Source organism: Mytilus edulis, chromosome 9 (assembly GCF_963676685.1).
Source record: "Mytilus edulis chromosome 9, xbMytEdul2.2, whole genome shotgun sequence".
NCBI lineage: Eukaryota > Metazoa > Mollusca > Bivalvia > Mytilida > Mytilidae > Mytilus > Mytilus edulis.
The window spans coordinates 50,815,527-50,838,356 of NC_092352.1; the positions used below are offsets into that span (position 1 = coordinate 50,815,527).

A 22,830-nucleotide genomic window follows, 5' to 3' on the forward strand; every position below is an offset into this window, starting at 1 on the left:
ACAGGAAGTGTTACAAATTTGAATGTATGAGTTGTGAAAATTGAATATAGTACATGTATATTAATCCAGTAAAACATACTGATACTCGGACGTTTACTGACGTATATTTTACTATTCATTTATTTGAAAAGTACAATGTCTTCCCTTGTTAATATTGTTTGTGAACTTCTTATGTTAATCATGATGTCAATTTATTATTTTAAATATTGCTAGAAAGCGTTGAAGTACATTAACTGTCATTATATTCCATCAAATATAAATAACTTGGTAAATTTTCTGTTATAAGTATTGTCGAACAAGGTATCGCTATGTAAATAAAAACCTCAAATCATATTTAAGACTCTAAACCAAAATGGGTTGTGTTATGCGTCACATTTTCATTACCTTCAATATTGTAATTATTTCAGTCTATTTTATCTCTATCGCTATATTTAAACAACTAGATAATTATTAAATAATATTTTTGTATTGCAAAATGACAGATAATTTCGCCAATTCAATTGATTAGTGTACATACATTCAAATCACGAAAATTTCATGTCATAGAAATAACATTTAAATTAAACGTTTTGTGTTTGTGATTTATATTTTATCCTGATATTCAGTTAAAAAGATGATAGTTGTGTATATGACCACTACGTTGTACCACATCGATACACCAATGCAGACGTTGACATACTAGGTTACAAAACAACAATCTACAGAATAAACTGACCGAATTCAAGGTCATGAACAGTATTACTAACCTGAACTAACCTATCTCTGTTATGACTAATAAATACCTCAATAGAAACGAAGAAGCATCACATTTTAATAGTGAGGTATATGGCAAGCATGATAAACCACCGAACTAGTGTAAACATAAGTATGTTGAGTACATTTTAATAAGAAAGCGACCCAGCGAGAAAATCAAATGAAAAAGCTTTGGCAATAGCAAAGTGTTAATAAATGATATGTCAGGAGCTCTCAATCTTTCCCATTCTTCAATGGAACTTATAATGTGTTGGACTATCCTTATTCAGAACATGGAAACGTTGATTATTGTTGACCTCTGTCTGTTATTTTCAATTTTCTTTTATTGTATTAATAAGGTTTTCTCATTTAAATTTATTCAGACTTTGTCATGACGGCAATTTTATACCTGTAGCTTTCTATATGGTTAATCCTTTATTTGTATATAATTTGTAATTGATACGTACTACACTAATACAAAGATTATATTTAACTAGCAAAGCTTACAATAAGTAAGTAGAGATAGGTTTTTTTAGGAATACCATAAAACAATATCATCAACATTGTAATATGTTTACACGCTGCTTCTCAATATTTCCATGGTACAATGTGTGTGTTGAATTTATATACATTATTTGCTGTAATGAAATCTACATTGGTATTACAGTGTAACATGTGTAATCCGACAACCTAGAGAACCAGAAAGAAATACTAAGGGTCTTTTTCTGCCAGGATAGGCATATCTTGTTGTTTCCGAACATGTGTAGTCTTTGCCAAGGGATTCTGAGATATTTTTGGAGAATGAAATTAATTGTAGTCAAACAAGTAATTGAAACAAAAAAACATATTTATAAGAGCATATTCCATTTGCATGCGGCATGAAACAAAAACAAAATGCTTGTAAAAAATACTCCAGCGCTGACACTAATATTGTTTGGTTAGCAGAAAACCAACAGATACATCAAATACACAATCCTTATGTGATAAGTTGATAGTCGAACGAGTACAATCACTTTAAAATGTTAAAAGTAACAAAATGATAAGATTAATTATTATAAAAACGAAAAGCTGTAGTGTGATGCCAATAATAAATAAGGCGAATGTCTGCAGTCTTTTCATGTAGATTTGTATTAAATAATGTTACAACGAATTTCGGCATAATTCGTATTATCCTATGTCTTTGAAAGATTGTCGTTTTTCTTTTATTTGCTGCTAAAACAATTGCGGTCCTTGTTGAAAATGGCGCTTGAAAAAAAAGTAATATTAAAAATTGATATGCTTTTATCTTTTGAATGCACTAGTAAATGATAAATAATATACTCATCAACAATTCCATACACAATATTAATAGTTCAAATAAAATTTGAATAGACTTTAAACAATTCTCCAATAATATAAATTATCAAACAAAATATAAAACATGCATTTGATTCATGATAACTATAGAAAACACATTACACCAACACAATCATTTCAACTATCTATCAAACAATTTACGACAAAACAATTTAAGAGTGCCCAAATAATCAAAGCTTTCAATACAATTTAAGAGTGCCCAAATAATCAAAGCTTTCAAAACAATTTAAGAGTGCCCAAATAATCAAAGCTTTCAAAACAATTTAAGAGTGCCCAAATAATCAAAGCTTTCAAAACAATTTAAGAGTGCCCAAATAATCAAAGCTTTCAAAACAATTTAAGAGTGCCCAAATAATCAAAGCTTTCAAAAAAATTTAAGAGTGCCCAAATAATCAAAGCTTTCAAAACAATTTTGAATAATAATTGCAAAGGGAATACGTGTTCTTACTATAAGTCAAATGGAGAAAATTTCATGCATATTCAAAAAGATATTAACCACGAATGAAAATAAGGATCACTATGATTGGACACAGTTAGAAGATTGTTAAATATAAATACATTCATGTCGCATTGGTTAATAAGCGCTTATGACGCACTAGCTTAGTCAAGTTTTAGTTTCACTATGTGCAGAATAATCTATTATTAAAAAGGATATGCGTCACACTTCCTTGTATTCATGATGAGATATGACAATACGTTTGAAGACAAGCAATCATACATGCTAATTCAACAAATGTGGTATTTCTGTCTTATCTAAACAGACTAGAAATAATTTTAACCTATGACGATAGATGACAAATACAGCTTATTTATGTAAAATATTTTCTCTCTACCTACCGTTGTCATTTTGTTTGTGGAAATCATGATGTATAAGTCTATATAAATGAAAGTTATAAGAATTTATACAAATAGTTTCTTATATATTTAAACAAAGTATTTACCCAAAACAAAATACCCTGAATAAAACAAAATCCTATTCTATCCCAGACTAATAATTGTCAAATCTGAAAACATTACATTTATGATTTCAACCAGAACCTACTTCAGCAAATAGTATAGTAAAAGACACATGATATTTTTATACGTGTTATGACAATTTATTAAGAAGATGGACATGATTGGTTATAAATTAATTGACTGAGTCTCATCCGCAGATCTCCAATTGTATGGCATGTACAAATTATGTGATTAATATTGTCAATAGCTTCATTGCAGAAAACACATTTATCAATTTGTTTTATTTCAATTTTAAATATATAAAATATTTGTACCCTAGATTCTGTGCATTATACTATCCTGGGACAAATACGGTTATTAGCTTTTTATGGGATTAAAAGAGATATTAAGCCCGTTTTTCAATCAAAATCGATGTTCAATCTTATGGACTATTTGTCCTCACATCTAACTTTTGTAATTTTATTTCTTAAATAACATTATACATATCTTTTGAGTTTTTGTTTGATAAAAAAATATTTTTTTAAAATATTTGGTATAAAATGCCCTTGTGTTTTTTTTATTTTTTTTCAAATTATTTACTTAGAAAACAAGAAAAAAAGTGCAATTCGGCCGTTTATATTACGGTCGTAAGATTTTTGGCAATAAAACTGATAAAGATAAAGCTTTATGAACACAAGTAAATAAAATCCTTTTGACATATATTGTGGGATAAAGAATAGCCTTCATCAGTGTCAGTCCCTTTTTAAAACGTAATAAAAAACAATGATTTAAAGGAAGTTTTTTTTTTTTTTTAGATATATCCGTTGTTAAAGATTTTGACTGAACATTTTGACTCTACGCCTTATTTAAGACTTGATTTTTAGTATTTATATTGTCACTTGCTAAAATCATGATGACAGTAAGGTGCACATATTTCTCAATTTCTAAACCCTTCTGGTTTAATCCTTCCAGGTTTTCGAACTTTAAAATAGTAGTGGTATTCGATAAAGTTGAGGAAAGAATAAAAAAGAAAATTAAAACATGAAACATGAAACCATTAATGTTTCTTACATTGTTGGAATCGGTTTTGGACTCCATCCGGAACTGGTTAATTATTGGCAATATCATTTAGGCAGGAAAAAAAGAGCCTGGAATTTTCGAACTTTTAATCAACACCATTGGCCTATACTATTTATAGATGACATTGAATTCTTTGATTTGTCGTTTAAACGTCATACCGGCTTACACATTGGACCTTGTTCTAAATTAATGTTATCTAATATGATAGATATTATATATGTTATTGATGACCCATTGGTGGCCTTCGGCTGTTGTCTGTTCTATGGTCGGATTGTTGTCTCTTTGACTTATTCCCCATTTCCATTTTGAATGTTATATTATATTATATACATATCGCATTATCTTGTTATTGTTTTGGCTGGATATATTTGTTTCAGATTGAATCATATAGCATGCAAATCCGTAGAAAATACTAAATGCTTAAAGTATCATGATAATGATAAATTGAAGTTCCGATTCGTTATTTTCCTAGAATACTTTACTGTTGGGATAATGCTGATGCATAAACATGTTTATCTGATTCTGGAGGCTGAGTAAGGGATTCGTATTGAGATAGCTCCTGATTCATCAATACCGGTAATGCATGTTCTGTAGATTCATAAATATGTTCATCAAATTTCTGTTGTTGTTTTAGTGATTGGTAATGACTAATAGGTATTGAGTCTAACTCATACATATGTTCAGCTGGGTTTCGATTGGTAGATAATGATTCGTATCTGTTGCAAATGTTGTCATCCTGTTCAATTGAAGTCTTCATGCTTTGTAATAATGCTTGTTCTGTAGATTCATATGTATGTTTATCTAATTCTCGTTGGTTGGTTAATGATTCATATTGATTTATGGGGATTGAGTCTGATTCATAAATATGTTCAACTGAGGTTCTTTTGGTTGATACAGATTCGTATTCATTGCAAATGTTTTCATCCTGTTCACTTGAAGTCTTCATGCTTTGTGGTTGATGTTGTGTTGTCTTACGAATACTTATATCTGTCATTTCATCATAGTGTATTACATTATAGTCAGACGAATCGATCACTCTTGCTGCAGTTGTATTATGTTGTGTCTGACGACATTGTTTTGAATTTTTGGCTCTCTTTTTTCTGATGCAAACAATCATGATGATCACTATAGCAGCAACTATCAAGACAACCAGTACTGATAAGATAATTACTAGGATACCAGCTGCAAAATAATGAATAAGACGTAAGCAAACAACCGGATTGAACATGTACTTTTTAGAAGTATGGTCAAAATATTTTTAATGGAACAATAATCTTTTAAGGTAAGTATTCTTTACAAAATAGCAATATATTTATTGCAATTCGAATTCAAAATGCCTCAATTTATACTTGTATGTGACGCTCTTTTTCAAATATTTGTGCATATATTTGTAAATTTTACGGACGCCATCACGAGTTGGTTGACCGTTATGGAATAACCGTTTCACAAATGATATCGGATATGTTCCTTACGTCGTAACTACAATCCCCTTCCCTTTCATGAATATGACCTACCGAATTAGACTATTTACCGGATTTGTAATCACTTAAGCAACACGACGGGTGCCACATGTGGAGCAGGATCTGCTTACCCTTCCGGAGCACCTGAGATCACCCCTAGTTTTTGGTGGGGTTCGTGTTGTTTATTCTTTAGTTTTCTATGTTGTGTCGTGTGTACTATTGTTTTTCTGTTTGTCTTTTTTATTTTTAGCCATGGCGTTGTCAATTTGTTTTAGATTTATGAGTTTGACTGTCCCTTTGGTATCTTTCGTCCCTCTTTTATAATTTAATAATCATAATGTTGCTTGCTTAAACCCTAACTTTAAAAAAACTGAATTATTGTTTTCTTCTTAATTTAAATTTATATACCTTTGTTACTTTTTTTCAAAATGTGATTATTACCGCCTAATGTGGTACTATATTCTGCTGATATTTCGGAACGGTGCGTTGTCTGAAAATTGTCTAAAATGTAGAAAAGAAATTTTTAATATCTTGAAATGGACAAGAATGAAAACTACAAAATCATATAAAACAGTATCAACATTTACATACTAGCAAAATAAAAACTTGGCAATACTGGTACCAGCAAAAACTTGATGTGACATTAGAAGCACTGAAAAGGCAAACTGTTTCTGCTTCTTGGTATTACAAGAGAATAAAATCGGTTCTTTCACATTCGATAAACATATGACGGCAGCCAGAAAATATCCATAATTATATGCGACACAGATGTTACATAACAGTCAACCACACATATCTCCATTTCTTTTTTAAAGAAAACGATCAAAATTGTGATGAAGTGTTTTTCAAGACCGACCCTCATATTTAATTTCTAATTGTGAGTCAAAGTCGATAAAGCTTTACTATCAAAGGTACTATTTATTTCAAGTCTGTTAGAATAACATATTCAAAATAGTCACCAGATTTGGAATTATTCCGTGAAAGGACATCTTCTATACAGTGAATGTCACGGATAAAGCTATTTTTTTTACAGAAAGTTCGTATGCAGTCTACTTTATTAAAATGAAGGAACAAATCTGCAATCTGAGAATCACATTTGGTTCCAATATGAATGTCGAAATTTCCACCATTATCCTCTCAAAAATGATGTTCATAAAAAAAATCATACATTATAAATATGTCCAGTTACAAATGTAGTGTTTCTTGCTTGAATGGGAGTTTTTCTTAATGCAAGTAAGATAAGTTTCTTACTAAAACAAAACACGATGATAATATATGTGATGGTCATTACATTTTATCAAATAAAAAATGTTCTTTCAATATCTCTATAACATGTATAAGTTCAAGCAAGAGGAACCTTTTTGTAAATAGTAGACCTGTAGAATGTGTATATACTAATGCATTTGAGAGTATACTTTGATTATATGTCTTCGTTTAATCATCTCGTTTGAATTTGTATTCCCCGAATCTGAATCACATTGCCTCTCCATTAGTTAATCTAACAGTATCTCGCAAGCCCGTGATGGATTGCTGATACGATAGATGTTAATGATTCAGGCAGAATTTTGCATACCCAGCAACATAACGTTGTTAAACAGCTGCATTGTCAATGTCTAGTTTATTTATCAAGCAGTTACTATAATGCTATTTACAACACCACCAAAAAACATCGTTATTGGGTTTTGTCTGTTGGACCGACCGTGCGAGGACTGATCAAGTTCGTTAAACACTTCCATCATCATCTGTTGGACAAAAATATATATTTGTCAGCGAGGCAGGACAATTGCTTATCAGTACTTTAAATTCAGAAATTATTGGGATGTTTTTATTATTGCGAAAAAAGAATGGCAACATCTACTAGTAATCCTGTGTTAGGATGCTAACACAAAAGATCCCAAAAACGGACCCCAATTCATTGTCCTGCTGTATCCATAGTGCTAATTAACAATTGTGAAAAGTGTCATTATATTTATAGGATTTTGATTTTTTCACATTTTAGCCGTTTCCATGGTTACGGTAGCCGTTTTGAAAATTTTAAAGTCAAAAGTATTGTCTTCATAAGCTAGGCAACATTTGTTTTAAGTTTCATCAATTTTGAAGCATTTTGAAATTTTTCACATTTTAGCAGTTGTATTTACGACATAAAGAACATACTCGATATCATTTGTATTTCAAATTCATCATTTGGAATTCCTGGATTAATATCTTCCTTGTGAGCAACAACCCTCTATCAAGGAAATCATGATAGGAAATACAAGCCCGGGAATATCGTATCACTTAGGAGATATATATTCCGTATGCAGGCGCTGCTGGAATGTTGCTACATAGAAATGGAAAGTTCACAATTTGGAAGGTGAAATAATCTCTTTTGTCGTAAAGTTTTGTTTTCAATCTAACCTCATTGTCAACTACTAGATGTAAGTCAAGATATGAGACAGACTTAACTGTATCTGTAGAATCCTTTATCTATACCAAATTTGGTATTATTCATCTATATAGCGGAACGTAAAATTAAAGGATATTGCTAACTTCTTATCTTTCTTTTGAAGTTCCTGTATGAAGTCAACCTTAAAATAATAAAGAAACAAGTCGAAACATGCGACAGGATTATAATCGCCATTATTTAATCTGTATTATTTATCTAAATGAATTATACGTTATACAGGTAAACTTATCTATGGGAATAGATGTAACACATCAATCTATTAAGTCTTTTTATCCTGGTTTGAATAAACTACCTCAGAGCACCAACTAACTTGGTATATAAGTCTTCTTGTTCATGTTTACTGAATCAATCAATATTATAAAGCTAAATGCTTTTGTATCATTGTTACAATTAAAAAAGAATCGACAGATACCAAAATGACATTCAAATTAATAGGTTGAAAATAAACTTGCACTACGCCGTGTTAAAAGAACGAAAAAGACCAAATGCCAAACAATACTTTACAAAACAGTACACAGAAAACTAAAAAAAATAGAAAATGAACCCAAGCCTAACCACACGTCACCCATTGTGTTGCTTGTATCAACATGAGGAATACAATCCGAATATTCACCCGGGAGGTCATATACGAGGTAAAGAAAAACATATAGCAACTTATAGCTACCTCTAAACATGGTGCCTAATTCTGTGAACTTTTTCTCAAAGGTACCTGTCTGGGACTTATCTTAAATGCAGAAAAAATGTAAAATATCTTGCAATGAACATGGTGGATCAAGTATTGATTGACGCAAGCTCAGATAAAATAGGATAAAGTGCAATACCATTTGATGAATGGAACGTATATAAGGCGTAGATGTATGTCTAGTATAGTTAATTTCAAATTTATCTCATTTTTATGGATTATCATGTTGCGTACATTGAATATCTCATATTGCTTCAAATACAAACTGAAGTGTATTGATCAGCATTCTTTTACTGGTCTATGTTACCTATATCTTAAATATTATGACATCTGAATGTTAAGGTTTTTTAAATCAAATTGAATAAGTATTCATGTTCTGTTCCAATCTTAAGTATTTTCTTGATTAAAAATACAATATATGCAAATTTAAATTTTATCTAAAATAAGGTTTTAATCACACGTCATATTTACTCTCCACTACACTAGCAACTTTGACTCTTGAAATTATATAATATTTTTGATGTGTCTATCTTTTGAAGACAGTTGTAGTGGTCTTATCATGGTATATAATTATATTTGACCGTGATCTTCTACAAGGTGACGTCAGGGTCATACGGTAACGTATTTTTATTATATGAATCAATAAGTACTAAATTTCAAATCTATTGCAAGCTCCATAGTATTCAGTTACAATCAGTAAAGAATCTTTGACATATCAAAGACAGACGAACCAACATCGAACATCACCTATTTGGTATTTTTATTAATTATAATAAATAATAAAGTGGTTAAAACTATTATTGACTTTTTGGAATAATTAATTATATTACATAAAATATATCGTTACTTTAATCATGCATGATATAGTAAACGTGTATACTTCAGGGTTTATTTCAAGCGGCTCAATTAAAAGTCATTATATTTAACAATACACACTGGATTCTCAGACTGGATTACACATATATGAAATAAAATTACCAGGATCTTTCTTTAACACATTCAAGCAATTGTCATCCACAAACATAGTATATAAAGGCAACAGTAGTATACCGCTGTTCAAAACTCATAAATCCATGGACAAAAAACAAAATCGGGGTAACAAACCAAAACCGAGCGAAACGCATTAAATATAAGAGGAGAACAACGACACAACACCGAAACGCAACACACAGAGAAACAGACCAATCATCAGACAAAACACCACGAGAATAACAAATGTAACATGAAAACCAAATACATGAATTTGGGATAGACAAGTACCGTGCCACGTCTTATCTCAATATCTCAAAAATAAGAGAAAACACAAACGACTCAACGTTAAAATGCAACACAAAGAGAAACGAACAATATTATAACAATGACCATCTTCCTGACTTGGTACAGGACACTTTTAAAGGGGAATAAAAGTGGTGGGTTGAACCTGGTTTTAAGGCATGCCAAACCTCGCACTTTAATGGCAAAGTTAAATACAACACCGAAACGACAACACAACACCACAGGACCACAACACAAACAAACAGGAGAACATATTAGACACAGAAAAACATGATTAATAGATAACAAAAAGCATCAGGTCCAAAATTCAATACGCCAAAAACGCGCCTTGCCCACACAAGACTCACCAGTGACGCCCAGATATAAAAGATCGAACGTGAAAAAAGTACAAAGTTGTACAGCACTGAAGATCAAAAGTTGAAAAGGTTTCGCAAAATACGGCATTGTTTTTATGCCCGGGATAAGAACATTCTTATTATATAGAACAATTCATGCTATTGCAAACAGTAAATTTTATCAAATGAATATGAAAGAGATATACACAAAGAAACTAAAGTATTAACTAATTACAGAAAACTAAACCTGAATACATAACGCCTAGATATAAAAGATCGAACGTGAAAAAGGTACAAAGTTGTACAGCACTGAAGATTAAAAGTTGAAAAGGTTTTGACAAATACGGCATTGTTTTTATGCACGGGATAAGAACATCCTTATTATATAGAATACTTAATGCTATTGCAAACAGTAAATGTTAACAAATGAATATGAAAGAGATATAATAATGAAACTGAAATATTAACTAATTACAGAAAACTAAACCCAAGTTTATCACAAAATAGACACACATCCGAATCAGTCCAAGCGTCAACGTAATTAAAAAAATTGTGACGTCACATACGATGGCGAAAAGGCAGAAACGTTATGCCACATTTGAATTTATGAAATTTAGAAACAGCATGACGTCACATATGAAAAACTATCATTCAAAAATGAGATAGAATTAGGATTGATTTAGAACTAAATACTGATAATTCATTTAAACAAAATGCATATTGCAATACTTATTAATAGCAATTAACTGTAATATATATATGTCCAGTTTGTTATGAATCCAACTTCAAACGTAAATAATCGTACAAAATTTAATATAATTATTAAAGAGGAGGTGGTTAATTTTTCTATACGTCATACCTAAATATATAATAAGAAGACGTCAACACATTTGACAAAATCTGATGAGAATTACAAATATAACATTAAACATGTAAACTAAATACATGAATTTGGGATAAACAAGTACATAAACACGTCTTATAGTAATGCGAATTCACATTCAGCAAAACGGTCACAATCGGGAATAAGTCACGTTTGGTAATTAAAAGATTAGACGACATAATGACAAACCACAATCTACCATGTGGTAAAAATGTCCTTAGCTAGTTTGGTTAAAGAGACATTATATGGATCAACCAATTCGTGATGAATCAATAGTCTTTTAAATATATACGTGAATACACGCACGTAACTATATAATGTGTAACTTGTTTATAAGAAAACAAAGAAAAAAAGAGAATATTGCATTGATACGAACAGAAATGATTTTGCTAGAGACGTAACAGACTTCATTTCCTTACCTTATATGTTGATTATTGCTATTTGATGCTTAAACGTTACATTTTATTATCAATTTACTTTAGCAGTGCATACGATTTTTTTCGCTAGTTTTAGATATGGACTTATTGATATAATACAGAGAACTATTGATGAATCAATAGTCTTTTAAAATACACAATTTAACTATTATCTACATATTTCAATAGCCAAAAATAAGTGATAAGTGTCTTAAATGCATACTGTAACTGCTTATGCACTTAACATAATTCACCGCGCAGCATACAATATATTAAATGTATTTAAATAAAGTAAAGCAGTTTTTTTTTCTATATAGGTGTTTCCAGTGTAATCTTATTTGAATATTGAATCAATAGCAGCTTATTATACGCTTTAAGGCATCTCAAAAATATTCCACTAGAACTTCTAGGAGTTGTTTGAATTCATATATAGAGACATGAAGTTTGTGTTTCTTATATCTATTTTGTAAATCGAACATAGTTTAAACATGTTCAATATTATCTGTCAATAGAAATGGGCGTCTTAATTATGTGCATGCAGTATCTTTCATACGTAATTAGTTCCACGTGTATACACAAATATGGCCAATTTGATAATAGTCTTTGAACATGTAAAGATCAGTAAAATTAGAATGTATCTCATTTGCTGGAATTTGTAATTTTTTTCTCAAAATTCTTCTTCTTCTTTTAATTTATGATTAATGGAGTAAGAGTGCTTTTACATTTTAAATATATAAAACTTTAAAATTCACCGTGTGAACTCTACATTATGGTAGAGTTGTTGTGGTCCAATTTAAACCATTTATACAAGACCGATTTAAATCTTTTATACAAGACTTGATGAAGGTTTTTGTTCTTTTTGGTAATTTTATATTTACTTTGTTTCTTTTTAAAAAAATGTTATAATTACCCCCTAATGTGGTGTTGGATTCTGCTGCTATTTCCACACAGGGCGGCGTCTGGAAATTGTCTAAAATGTCGAAAAGAAATTTTTAATATCTTGAAATGGACAAGAATGAAAACTACAAAATTAGTAACATTAGTAACAATATTTACTTTGCAAAATAAAAGCTAAGCCGCGATTGATCTCCGGAAGGCACAATGCAGATTCTGCTCAACATACGTCAACTATTGTGTTTCTCGTCTCAATACAACCCTTATATGTGCCCGGTAGGTCACATTCGAGGAAAAGGAAAACAAACATGTATAACTACCTTTAAACATCGTGCTGGATTCTGTTAACATTTTCTCAAGAGTGGTTGTTTGGGAATTGTCCAAAATGCAGAAAAAATGTAAATAATCTTGCAAAGGACATTATGGATCAAGAATTGCGTATGCCCAAAATACGGGTTAAAGTAAAGCAAGCTCAGATAAAGTAGGATATAGTGGAATTCGATTTGATGAATTGAATGTATATAAAGTATAGATGTATGTATAGTATAGTTAATTTCAAGTTTATCTTACTTTTATGGATTATCTTGTTGCGTACATTGAATATCTCATATTGGTTCAAATTCAATGAAGTGTATAGATCAGCATCGTTTCAATGGTCAAATTATATATTACCTTGATCTTAAATATAATAACCTTTGAGTGTGAAGGTTTCTTTAATCAAATGTGATAAGCTTTCATGTTCTGTTCCAATTCCAAGTATTTTTTTGATTGAAAACACAATATATGCAAATAAGGTTTAATTAAAAGTCATATTTGTCTCCACTCCACTAGTAACTTTGAGAATCCACTAGAACAATTATGAAACACCCATAGGTAATCCATAAAAGATGAGCCCTATGAATATTTTCAGGCACATATAGTTTTCAAAGGTTTCCAGGCGTTTGTGTAATGTTAAAATGTTTCTTTTTGCGGAGAGCAAAATGGTTTAAAACTTTGTTGTATTTTTGTAACAGCCAGTTGTAAAGATAAATTATAAAGTATGCCAAACATGCTTTGCTTTTAAAGACAAAAACATATCAAGATATCAAACAGCTCCCTCAGAACATATCCTAAAACTCTACTTAATATTCAATATAATGGCAGATAACAAACAAGTTAATACTTTACATATACAGTTTTATTAAAAAATCGATGTGGTATAACTGCCAATAAGAAAAAAATGTGTTACTACTACTGTCTTGTTTATCACCAAATAATACAGAGAAAAAGGAAACAAAATAGCAGCACAAACCCAACTAAAACATGGTCGACATTGTCACCGTCATGTTGCTCAATTAATCATCTGGTACGTGATATTCAAACCAAGTGAAATTGCGTCAAGCAGTAGACATAATAGTAGTAAATTGTTGAACACATACGATACTAACAAGCTAATAAGACATCCGCGAATTTCAGTTATCTAAGACTGATACATAACCAATAATAAAAATAATAACGATATGTATCCATTTTAAAACGACGACAAAAACGACAAAATACTCAATAAATTGAATAATTCAACATGAGTCAGCACAAATATAGACGTTTGCGGTGTAAACTGGTATTTGTTTGATTTTTAAACATTCAATGACGAATCGCATTTGATCACGCAATACGATTTGAACGATAATAGACTAGTGCTTTGAAAGATTGAGTGTACATGGTAATCTGATACATGAGTATTCAATGAAAGTCAACCAAACACTGATGGAGTCCGTCAACCGTAATTTATGAATAAATGCAACTTCAATAATTACCATAAAATTAGTCAACATTAAACGCCATCCTATTTTTACATCGTGGACATTTATATAGTCACAGTCTGGCTTATTAAAATATATTTCTTTTTGTTTTGACATATGTATCTAAAAAAACAGAAATAAATCAAGGTTCTCGTATGTCATCATTCTTGTATTGAACATTTGTAATATAATAGATATTTGCATTGTTATAAACAATGTTATTGATAGTAGTTGTCAAAGGTACCATGATAATAATTTAATACGCCAGACGCGCGTTTCGTCTACAAAAGACTTATCAGTGTCGCTTAGATCAAAATTGTTATAAAGCCAAAAAAGTACAAACACGACACAGTTGAAGAGCATTGAGAACCTAAAATTCAAAAAAAAAAAGTTGACATTGGTTTTTTTTGTCCAACCAAAGATAAACATGCATAAACATTGAGCAAGGTACTTGTCACAGTAGCATTGAAAAGATTTTTAGAGGATGCCTTAACCAATTGTTTTTATGTCGAAATAATATTAAATGTATGTAAACTCCAAGCTGATTCCGCCATCTTTTGTATCCATGCTATTCTACTTTACACTTACATTCACATGGCCTATATTGTATCGATGTATCATCTATTACAATTAGACGTATTTCTGTTGAAGTACGCTGTTTGAAATATGCCTCCAATGTTATCCTAAACGGATCTCGTGCATATACATTTACTGATTTCTTGATCCATGTATTAAATAACGTAGACTTGCTATCCACAGTAAAAAGTAAAAATTTATTGCCATCAGTAATCTTGTATATACTAAAAAAGCAATCTGAAGAATTTCTATAAAACTGATACCAAAATGACAAACATATTGGTTCCATGAATTTTCTATCTGTATCAATACGTGTTGTGCCAGCTTTACCATTCCAGGAAAACGCATTAATGGTATAACCCCTACGAGCTGAAATATAAATAAACTAATAATACGTGCAAAGTATTTTATCTTTTTATTTATATTTGAAAAATAAAAGTCACTGTAAAGCGAATTCAAAATAAAATAGGGAAATCGGTATTAAGCCCTTTTGATTGAATTATTTCCCTTTGTTTTAGATTGAAAATGTAAACTATATCAAATTTGTGAATAATCCAGTCCTTTTCGGTCATAGTTCTAGAACCAATGTGTCTTTGCAAACTTCCTTTGATGGATATTTACAAAAATGTTGTGCAATTTTAAGGGCAAATGCTTCAAATTTTACTTTTAACGAAATGGAAAGGTTGAAATCATCATCTTTTTGAAAGAATTAGGCCGAAAAGTTAAGAAAACAGGTTAGTTAAAAGTTATTTAACTTTACAATTCAACCTACAAGGTGTTTCTCTATAGGCAGACAAATCATGAGCAAAATCTTCTTTCATCGTTATTTGTGTTTTGAATCTGGATTTTTTACAATTTTTCATTTTCTATAGCAATTATACTCCAGTTACCACCTGGTTACGCTTCCGATTTTAAAACAAAAAAAGGCCGAACGATTTCAAGGTAGACAATGTTCATTTGTTTACGGACAGAAGCCTAAAAACATGTAAAATTGTTGTTTCAATATAGAAATTGAAATATTTATATTTTTATTAAAGGAGCATATATAATCATATTGTAATGGCTGTCGTCGTGATAAAGCAAAATGGCATCTATGCAAATTAGCATAGTACCCGAAATTTTGCCATATGTCACATGCGTCTTATACACAAGCTTAAGAGAAGCATTACTTTTGTTTTGGATATTTCCATTGGGTAAACTAACAAAGATAAGCAATTGTCATACCTGAACTTAATCGGGTATGATCTTTCAAGACAACACTACGTTGCCATGTTGTATTTATTGATGACACGACTATCCAATCTCCCAAATCTGTCTCGAAAGTACTTAGTCTTGTACAGTTCGCTGAAACGATTTGATGTTTATAATCAGCTATATATCATGTAATCATGAATGTATATGACACAGGTGTCTTTCGGTATATCGAGAAAAAGATCGTGAAAGAAAAAACTAATGGTGGACAAGCATTGCGATCAGATCGTGAAAGATCTGGTATAAGGTAAAAACACAAAAATGCTGAACTCCGAGGAATATACAAAACGGAAAGACGGATCGTGAATGCAATTAAGTGAAATTCTACTTCAAAATTTGTGAAAAACATGCTATATTTTCAAAAGTAGAACTAAATCAGAAAAAATTCTCCCAAGTTTTTGAAAGTCATGCGCACCATTTTTGAAAGTCGTTAGCACGAGTTTGAAAGTTGTGCGCACAATTGTGAGATGTTATGCACGTCAGTTTGAAGTTATGCACTCCAGCTCGAAAGTCATGCGCACAAGTTCGAAAGTCGTGCGCACAAGCTGAAAAGTCGTATGAACGATTTCTCAAACTGGTGCGCACCAGGTTAAATCTCCGGCAGACATATTTATATTAAAATGAATATTAAGGGTCCATAATTATACTTTCCTATGCTGGCTGTATTATAAATTACAAAAACTGTTTTTGTTTTGTTTCTATGTTTGATTTAATTGTAGGTTTATTTGAGTTTTAAACTCAGTAATGCAGTTTGTCTGTGATGTATGTTTACAATATCCTTTAACTCTACTTTCCGCTATATAGATGACGTTCTTTCAATGAATAATTCAAAATTTGGTGACTATGTTGAACGTATCTATCCCATCGAACTAGAGATAAAGGATACAACAGATACAGTGAAGTCGGCCTCATATCTTGACTTACATCTAGAAATTGACAATGAGGGTCGGTTGAAAACAAAACTTTACGACAGAAGAGATGATTTCAGCTTTCCAATTGTGAACTTTCCATTTCCAAGTAGCAACATTCCAGAAGCACATGCATACGGGGTATATATCTCCCAATTAATACAATATTCCCGTGCTTGCATTTCCTATCATGATTTTTTTGATAGAGAATTGTTACTCACAAGAAAGCTATTAAACCAAGAGTTCCAAATGGTGAAGTTGAAATCATCCCTTCGTAAGTTTTACGTACGGCATCACGAGTTGGTTAACCATCATGTAATAACCGTTTCACAAATGATCTCGGATATGTTCCTTACAACTACAATCCCCTTCACTTTAATGAATGTGACCTACCGAATTTGACCTTTTACCGGATTTGTTATAGCATAAGCAACACGATGGGTGCCACATGCGGAGCAGGATCTGCTTACCCTTCCAGAGCACCTGAGATCGTCTCTAGTTTTTGGTTGGGTTCATGTTGCTTATTCTTTAGTTTTCTATGTTGTGTCATGTGTTCTGTTGTTTGTCTTTTTGTCTTTTTCATTTTTAGCCACGAGTTGTCAGTTTATTTTCGATTTATGAGTTTGACTGTCCCTCTGGTATCTTTCGTCCCAGATATGGTCACATTAACCAAATAGTATAAGCTAACTAGGAAAATTCCTGTACTATGTCAGGGGTATGACAGTTGTTTTCCTGTTGGGTTTTTAAACAATGTTTTAACGTGCGTCTTGCGTAAGTACAAAATGTAATCCTGATACCTATGGTGATTTAATTTTCCCCAATGTTAAAAAATCATCAAGAAACTTCGTTTTATTGATAAGACTGTACATAAAAAAATGAATGGAAATTAGATTATAAAAATAAAATTGAGAATGGAAATGGGGAATGTGTCAAAGAGACAACAACCCGACCAAATGAAAAAACAACAGCAGAGGGTCACCAACAGGTCTCCAATGTAGCGAGAAATTCCCGCACCCGGAGGCGTCCTTCAGCTGGCCCCTAAAAAAATATATACTAGTCCAGTGATAATGAACACCATACTAATTTCCAAATTGTACACAAGAAACTAAAATTAAAATAATACAAGACTAACAAAGGTCAGAGGCTCCTGACTTGGGACAGGCGCAAAAATGCGGCGGGGTTAAACATGTTTGTGAGATCTCAACCCTCCCCCTATACCTCTAACCAATGTAGAAAAGTAAACGCATAACAATACGCACATTAAAATTCAGTTCAAGAGAAGTCCGAGTCTGATGTCAGAAGATGTAACCAAAGAAAATAAACAAAATGACAATAATACATAAATAACAACAGACTACTAGCAGACTTCAATTAAACTGACTGAAAGATTATGATTTCATCATATGAACATCAGGCACAATCCTTCCCGTTAGGGGTTTAGTATCATACCATCATAACATATATGAGAAGAACATAACCCGTGTCATGCCAACAACTGTTTTTAGAATAAATATGTTTAGTTCCGATGCAAAGACCTTATCAGTGACTCAATATTAACGCCAAAATATGCAATCTTTAATGACTTGACAACAGTATCGTAATTATATCCCTTCTTAAGAAGTCTATTCAAAGGTTTTGTAAGTTTCTGAGGTGAATACTGACACCTTTGTGCTTTATAAAGAATATTTCCATAAAAAAATGGATGTGAAATACCTGAACGTATTAGAAGTCTGCATGTTGAGCTATATTTACGAATGATGTTTTTATACCGATGATGTTTTGACTAGTTTGTGATATCGAAAACCCTGGTGTAATAATTTTTCAGTAATACATAAATTTCTCTCGTTAAAATCTAAAACATTTTTACATACACGAGCGAATCGTACAAGTTGAGATATGTAAACACCGTAAGATGGTGACAAGGGAACGTCACCATCTAAAAACGGATAATTAACGATAGGAAATGAAAAATCATCCCTTTTATCATAAATTTTAGTATTCAGCTTTCCATTAGTGATATAGATATCAAGATCGAGAAAAAGGCAGTGGTCATGGTTAGTATTAGCTTTAATTAAAGTAAGTTCAACAGGATAAATTTCATTAATATACATACTGAAGTCGTCATTATTGGGAGCCAAAATATCATCCAAATATCTAAAAGTATTATTAACTTTGTTTATCAGATGTTGTTTCGATGGGTCTTTGCTTATTTTTGTCATAAATTGTAACTCATAACAATACAAAAAAAGTCCGCAATAAGTGGTGCACAGTTAGTCCCCATTGGAATTCCGATAATCTGACGATATACGGAATCCCCAAAGCGAACAAAAATGTTATCTAGTAAAAATTCAAGGGCATATATAGTATCAATTCATGTCCAATTAACATAGTTTTTTGTTTATTGCTACTAAAAAATGACCTAAAAAAGTTTGAACATATATATTCACATTCTGATTTTTTGAATGCCCATTTAATTAGGTGTGTGAATTTTTTCTTAATGAGAATGTGAGGCAATGTGGTATACAGGGTAGAAATATCTTAACTTTTAAAACATCATAAAACGTATGCAGGACCGACAGACGGACTTATATTGTTATACAAAATAGTTGTGGTTTTGTAAAATAATCAGGTCCAATGGCATTGAACTATCATTTTCCGTATTCACAAACAAAATTAAAGAGGAATAGGTCATGAAAACCCAATCGTTTGCTTTAGCAATTACAAAGATAAATCATCATTTGTTTTCAGAGGGATTGGAGGGTTTTTGCAATGAAGAATAAGCAGCAACAGATCTTTCACAATCATGAAAATGCGGTACCCGATCTTTTACGATCCGAAATATCACTTTTTTACAAATATAACCAATTTTACAAAGTTTTTGATTTTACTCATTGACAATCAAAATAACTACAAGCATAATATATTGAACGCTATTAAAAATTTGAACATGTTGAAAGAAATCATATTTTCTCTACAATCTCGATGAGCATCAGGCTTTTGTAGTAAGGGATTGTGCATTCGGATGTAAATATCATTCTTGTTTGGTTTGGGTTTTTTCTTCTTTTTTCTTTTCGTTTTCGACTGTAAAGAAGTCAAGCATTGCTGTGCTGGTTTTTCTATCAAAAAGTATAATGAAAACACTGGTCTGACGGACATAAAACAAAATTTCACACTTTTCACAACATTTTATAAAAACAAATTCATCTAAAATATTATTCAAGATTCGATGTATACACGCCTTATTGGATATTTCTAAAAATTAATATAAAAATTTCTTTCAAATAAAATTTCTGTTCGATATGTTAAACAATAAATTTAAACCTCTGCTGCACACAAGTTAATTATAATTCCCATACATATTAGACATCAACAACAGTTTAAAGCGCTAACCACTTACGAAAACTGTATCGACAGAAAAAGCGGCATACAACAAAATACAAGTCTGATAGCCTGACTTTATTCTCTTGGGGTGAAACTGCTTAAAACATGAAGTTATTATACCACAACGTATCAAAGGAGATGTGTCGTAGGTAACTATGTAAAGGACCATAATGAAGTACGTCCAAAATGTTATATGGGGTTAAAAAGATTAAGGATGTACTTAGGTGAGGTTTTGGAATTTGTGTCAAATGTTCGGACTCCTTGGTGTTTTTCCATACAATACAATATTTTGCCCCATAACACCCATTTATTTTTTCATATAAGACTTTATAGCTCATGAAAGGTCATTTACCAAAATTTTAGAAGATTCTTTATTTTCTTTCTTTTGTTTTGAGACCTAATAATACCAATGCAAATATAAGGTAAAAGTCCGAGTCAGCCTTTTCCCACCATATTTTAAATCTCAAATATCTCGAAAAGGAGGTCCATGACCTATCAATATTTTTAGCTTATTTTATTCCTTAATTAATGCTCTACCAGCTTATAGTATCAATTTTAACTTCTTAATTTATTAATTTTCACCTAACCTCACCTAAGTACATCCTTAATGCTCTTAATTAAAAAGGCTTTACAGGAAATCGGTCCAAAATAACTATTGTGATATTCATGTTTAGGTGTTAATTGGAGATCATTATATATTGAATTAATTTAACCAATAGCAAATGTTTTGAAGTTTTTTAAGAGTTGGACGTTTGTCTATCGCTGTTGTACGTATTGGGATCCAAAAACTTTAAACTAACTTGTTTTTGCGAGCGATTTATTTTCGCCAATTTCGAGAGCAAGAAAAATTAAAACAGGAACCTAAATCATAGTAAAAAAGTCCCTTAATTCTAATTTGACACGTTTAAAAATTAAGATAAGTAATTTGAAAACTTTATTACTGGATGTCTGTTAATATTTCATTATTTGCAACATACACTGTTTTGGTTGTTTCCCCTGATCTATATAAATCCTTACATATATTTAAAATTTGGTAGAATAGACTCAATTGTAACCCTTCGCAGATCCTTTAGATCTTTTATAAACATACACGAAGATTTTAATGTCATCTCTGACCTCGTTATATTGTCGTTGTAAGGGTGTCAACAAATGTCTTGAAAAAAGGACTGCATAAATACAGCTTTGTTTAATATAATAGTGCTTTGTTTTCCCATATGGCATGATACGTTTTGTATTTTGTACAATACCACAGCAGTAATTACATGCTTGCCTTGGAATGGAAAAGTTGGTTATATTACCAGAAAAAAAAATGCTTTTTGAGTAGAGTTTGCATATCACCTGTCATAGGTTTACATGCGGCATATACTTAAGGGAAAAAAAAGAAAAAAAAGTTCGGTAATACTTCTAGTACAAAATATTACTGTGCAACAGGTACATTTGATTTCTGGCAAATTGGAACCTACTGGTACATGTTCAAAGCTTAATTCATAGTTCAAATCACATTCCAATTACAATATCAAGATTCATATTCCTATAACATAACAATTGTACCGTCTTGCATGTGAATGTAATAGTTGTCGCTGGAAGTTTGTTGTCCACCCATAACGTGTAACATATAACTAAATACATTAAAAGGTAGTGCATAGATTTCACCCAACAAATCCTACCTGCGACCTGCATTGATGGTATACCAAGACATTGAAAATATAAAAATAAGAATTCACTTATCCACAACGTATCCATTTTAAACACTACATTTGTATGTAATATCATTCAGGAAGTGTTACAAATCTAAATGTAGGAGTTACATGTATGACAATTAAATATATTTTTTTGTATATTAAAACCATCAAAAACACCCTCTTACTCGGACATATACCGACGTATATTTTATTGTTTGTTAATTTGAAATCTAAACTGAAATTTTCATGGAATTTAGAATTTTTGTTTAAATGTATACGTGTATTTCATTAATTTCATTATCCAGATATGCTCTTTAATCAAAGAACATATCTGAAAAACGATTATAATATCCGCCTTACTAATATGACAGTACCTTGATTAAGATGTAATTTTGTTTTCACGTTCATCTTGTTTTCCGGTAAGAGGTTAATTGCTGAAGATAGATAATGAAAATCGTTAGTGACATAATAGGTAATTATAAAAAAAATTACTTTCATTTTTATATTATTCTTCACAATCATGTTACAGGCCACCCACGGACAAACTTTACATTGGATAAAGACATATGGTTACTACTAGACTTACCCGATCCAAAAGTTAAACACAAGCCAGGCAGAAATTAACGTATTCTGGATGCTTTGTGAAGAGATTATTTTGTTATAAGAATAGGGGTATTAAAAAAATCCAGGAGAGTTTCATCTCTGTTTTACCGGTAGCGGTAAATCTAAACGACTAAGTGAAATATGAGAACACAT

At 31.2% G+C, this 22,830-nt stretch overlaps 1 protein-coding gene across 1 annotated transcript; it reads right to left on the minus strand.

The window, feature by feature from the left end:
* Positions 1 to 4,582: 4,582 nt before the first annotated feature.
* Positions 4,583 to 22,136, minus strand: LOC139490028 (uncharacterized). The gene is made up of 6 exons (XM_071276881.1): positions 22,060 to 22,136; positions 16,077 to 16,196; positions 14,865 to 15,221; positions 12,512 to 12,571; positions 5,973 to 6,065; positions 4,583 to 5,286 (listed from the first exon to the last, which is right to left on the minus strand). Exons 1-6 carry the CDS (start codon positions 22,133 to 22,135, stop codon positions 4,583 to 4,585), a joined length of 1,410 nt encoding a protein of 469 aa, XP_071132982.1. The 5' UTR covers position 22,136.
* Between the last annotated feature and the right edge of the window lie 694 nt (positions 22,137 to 22,830).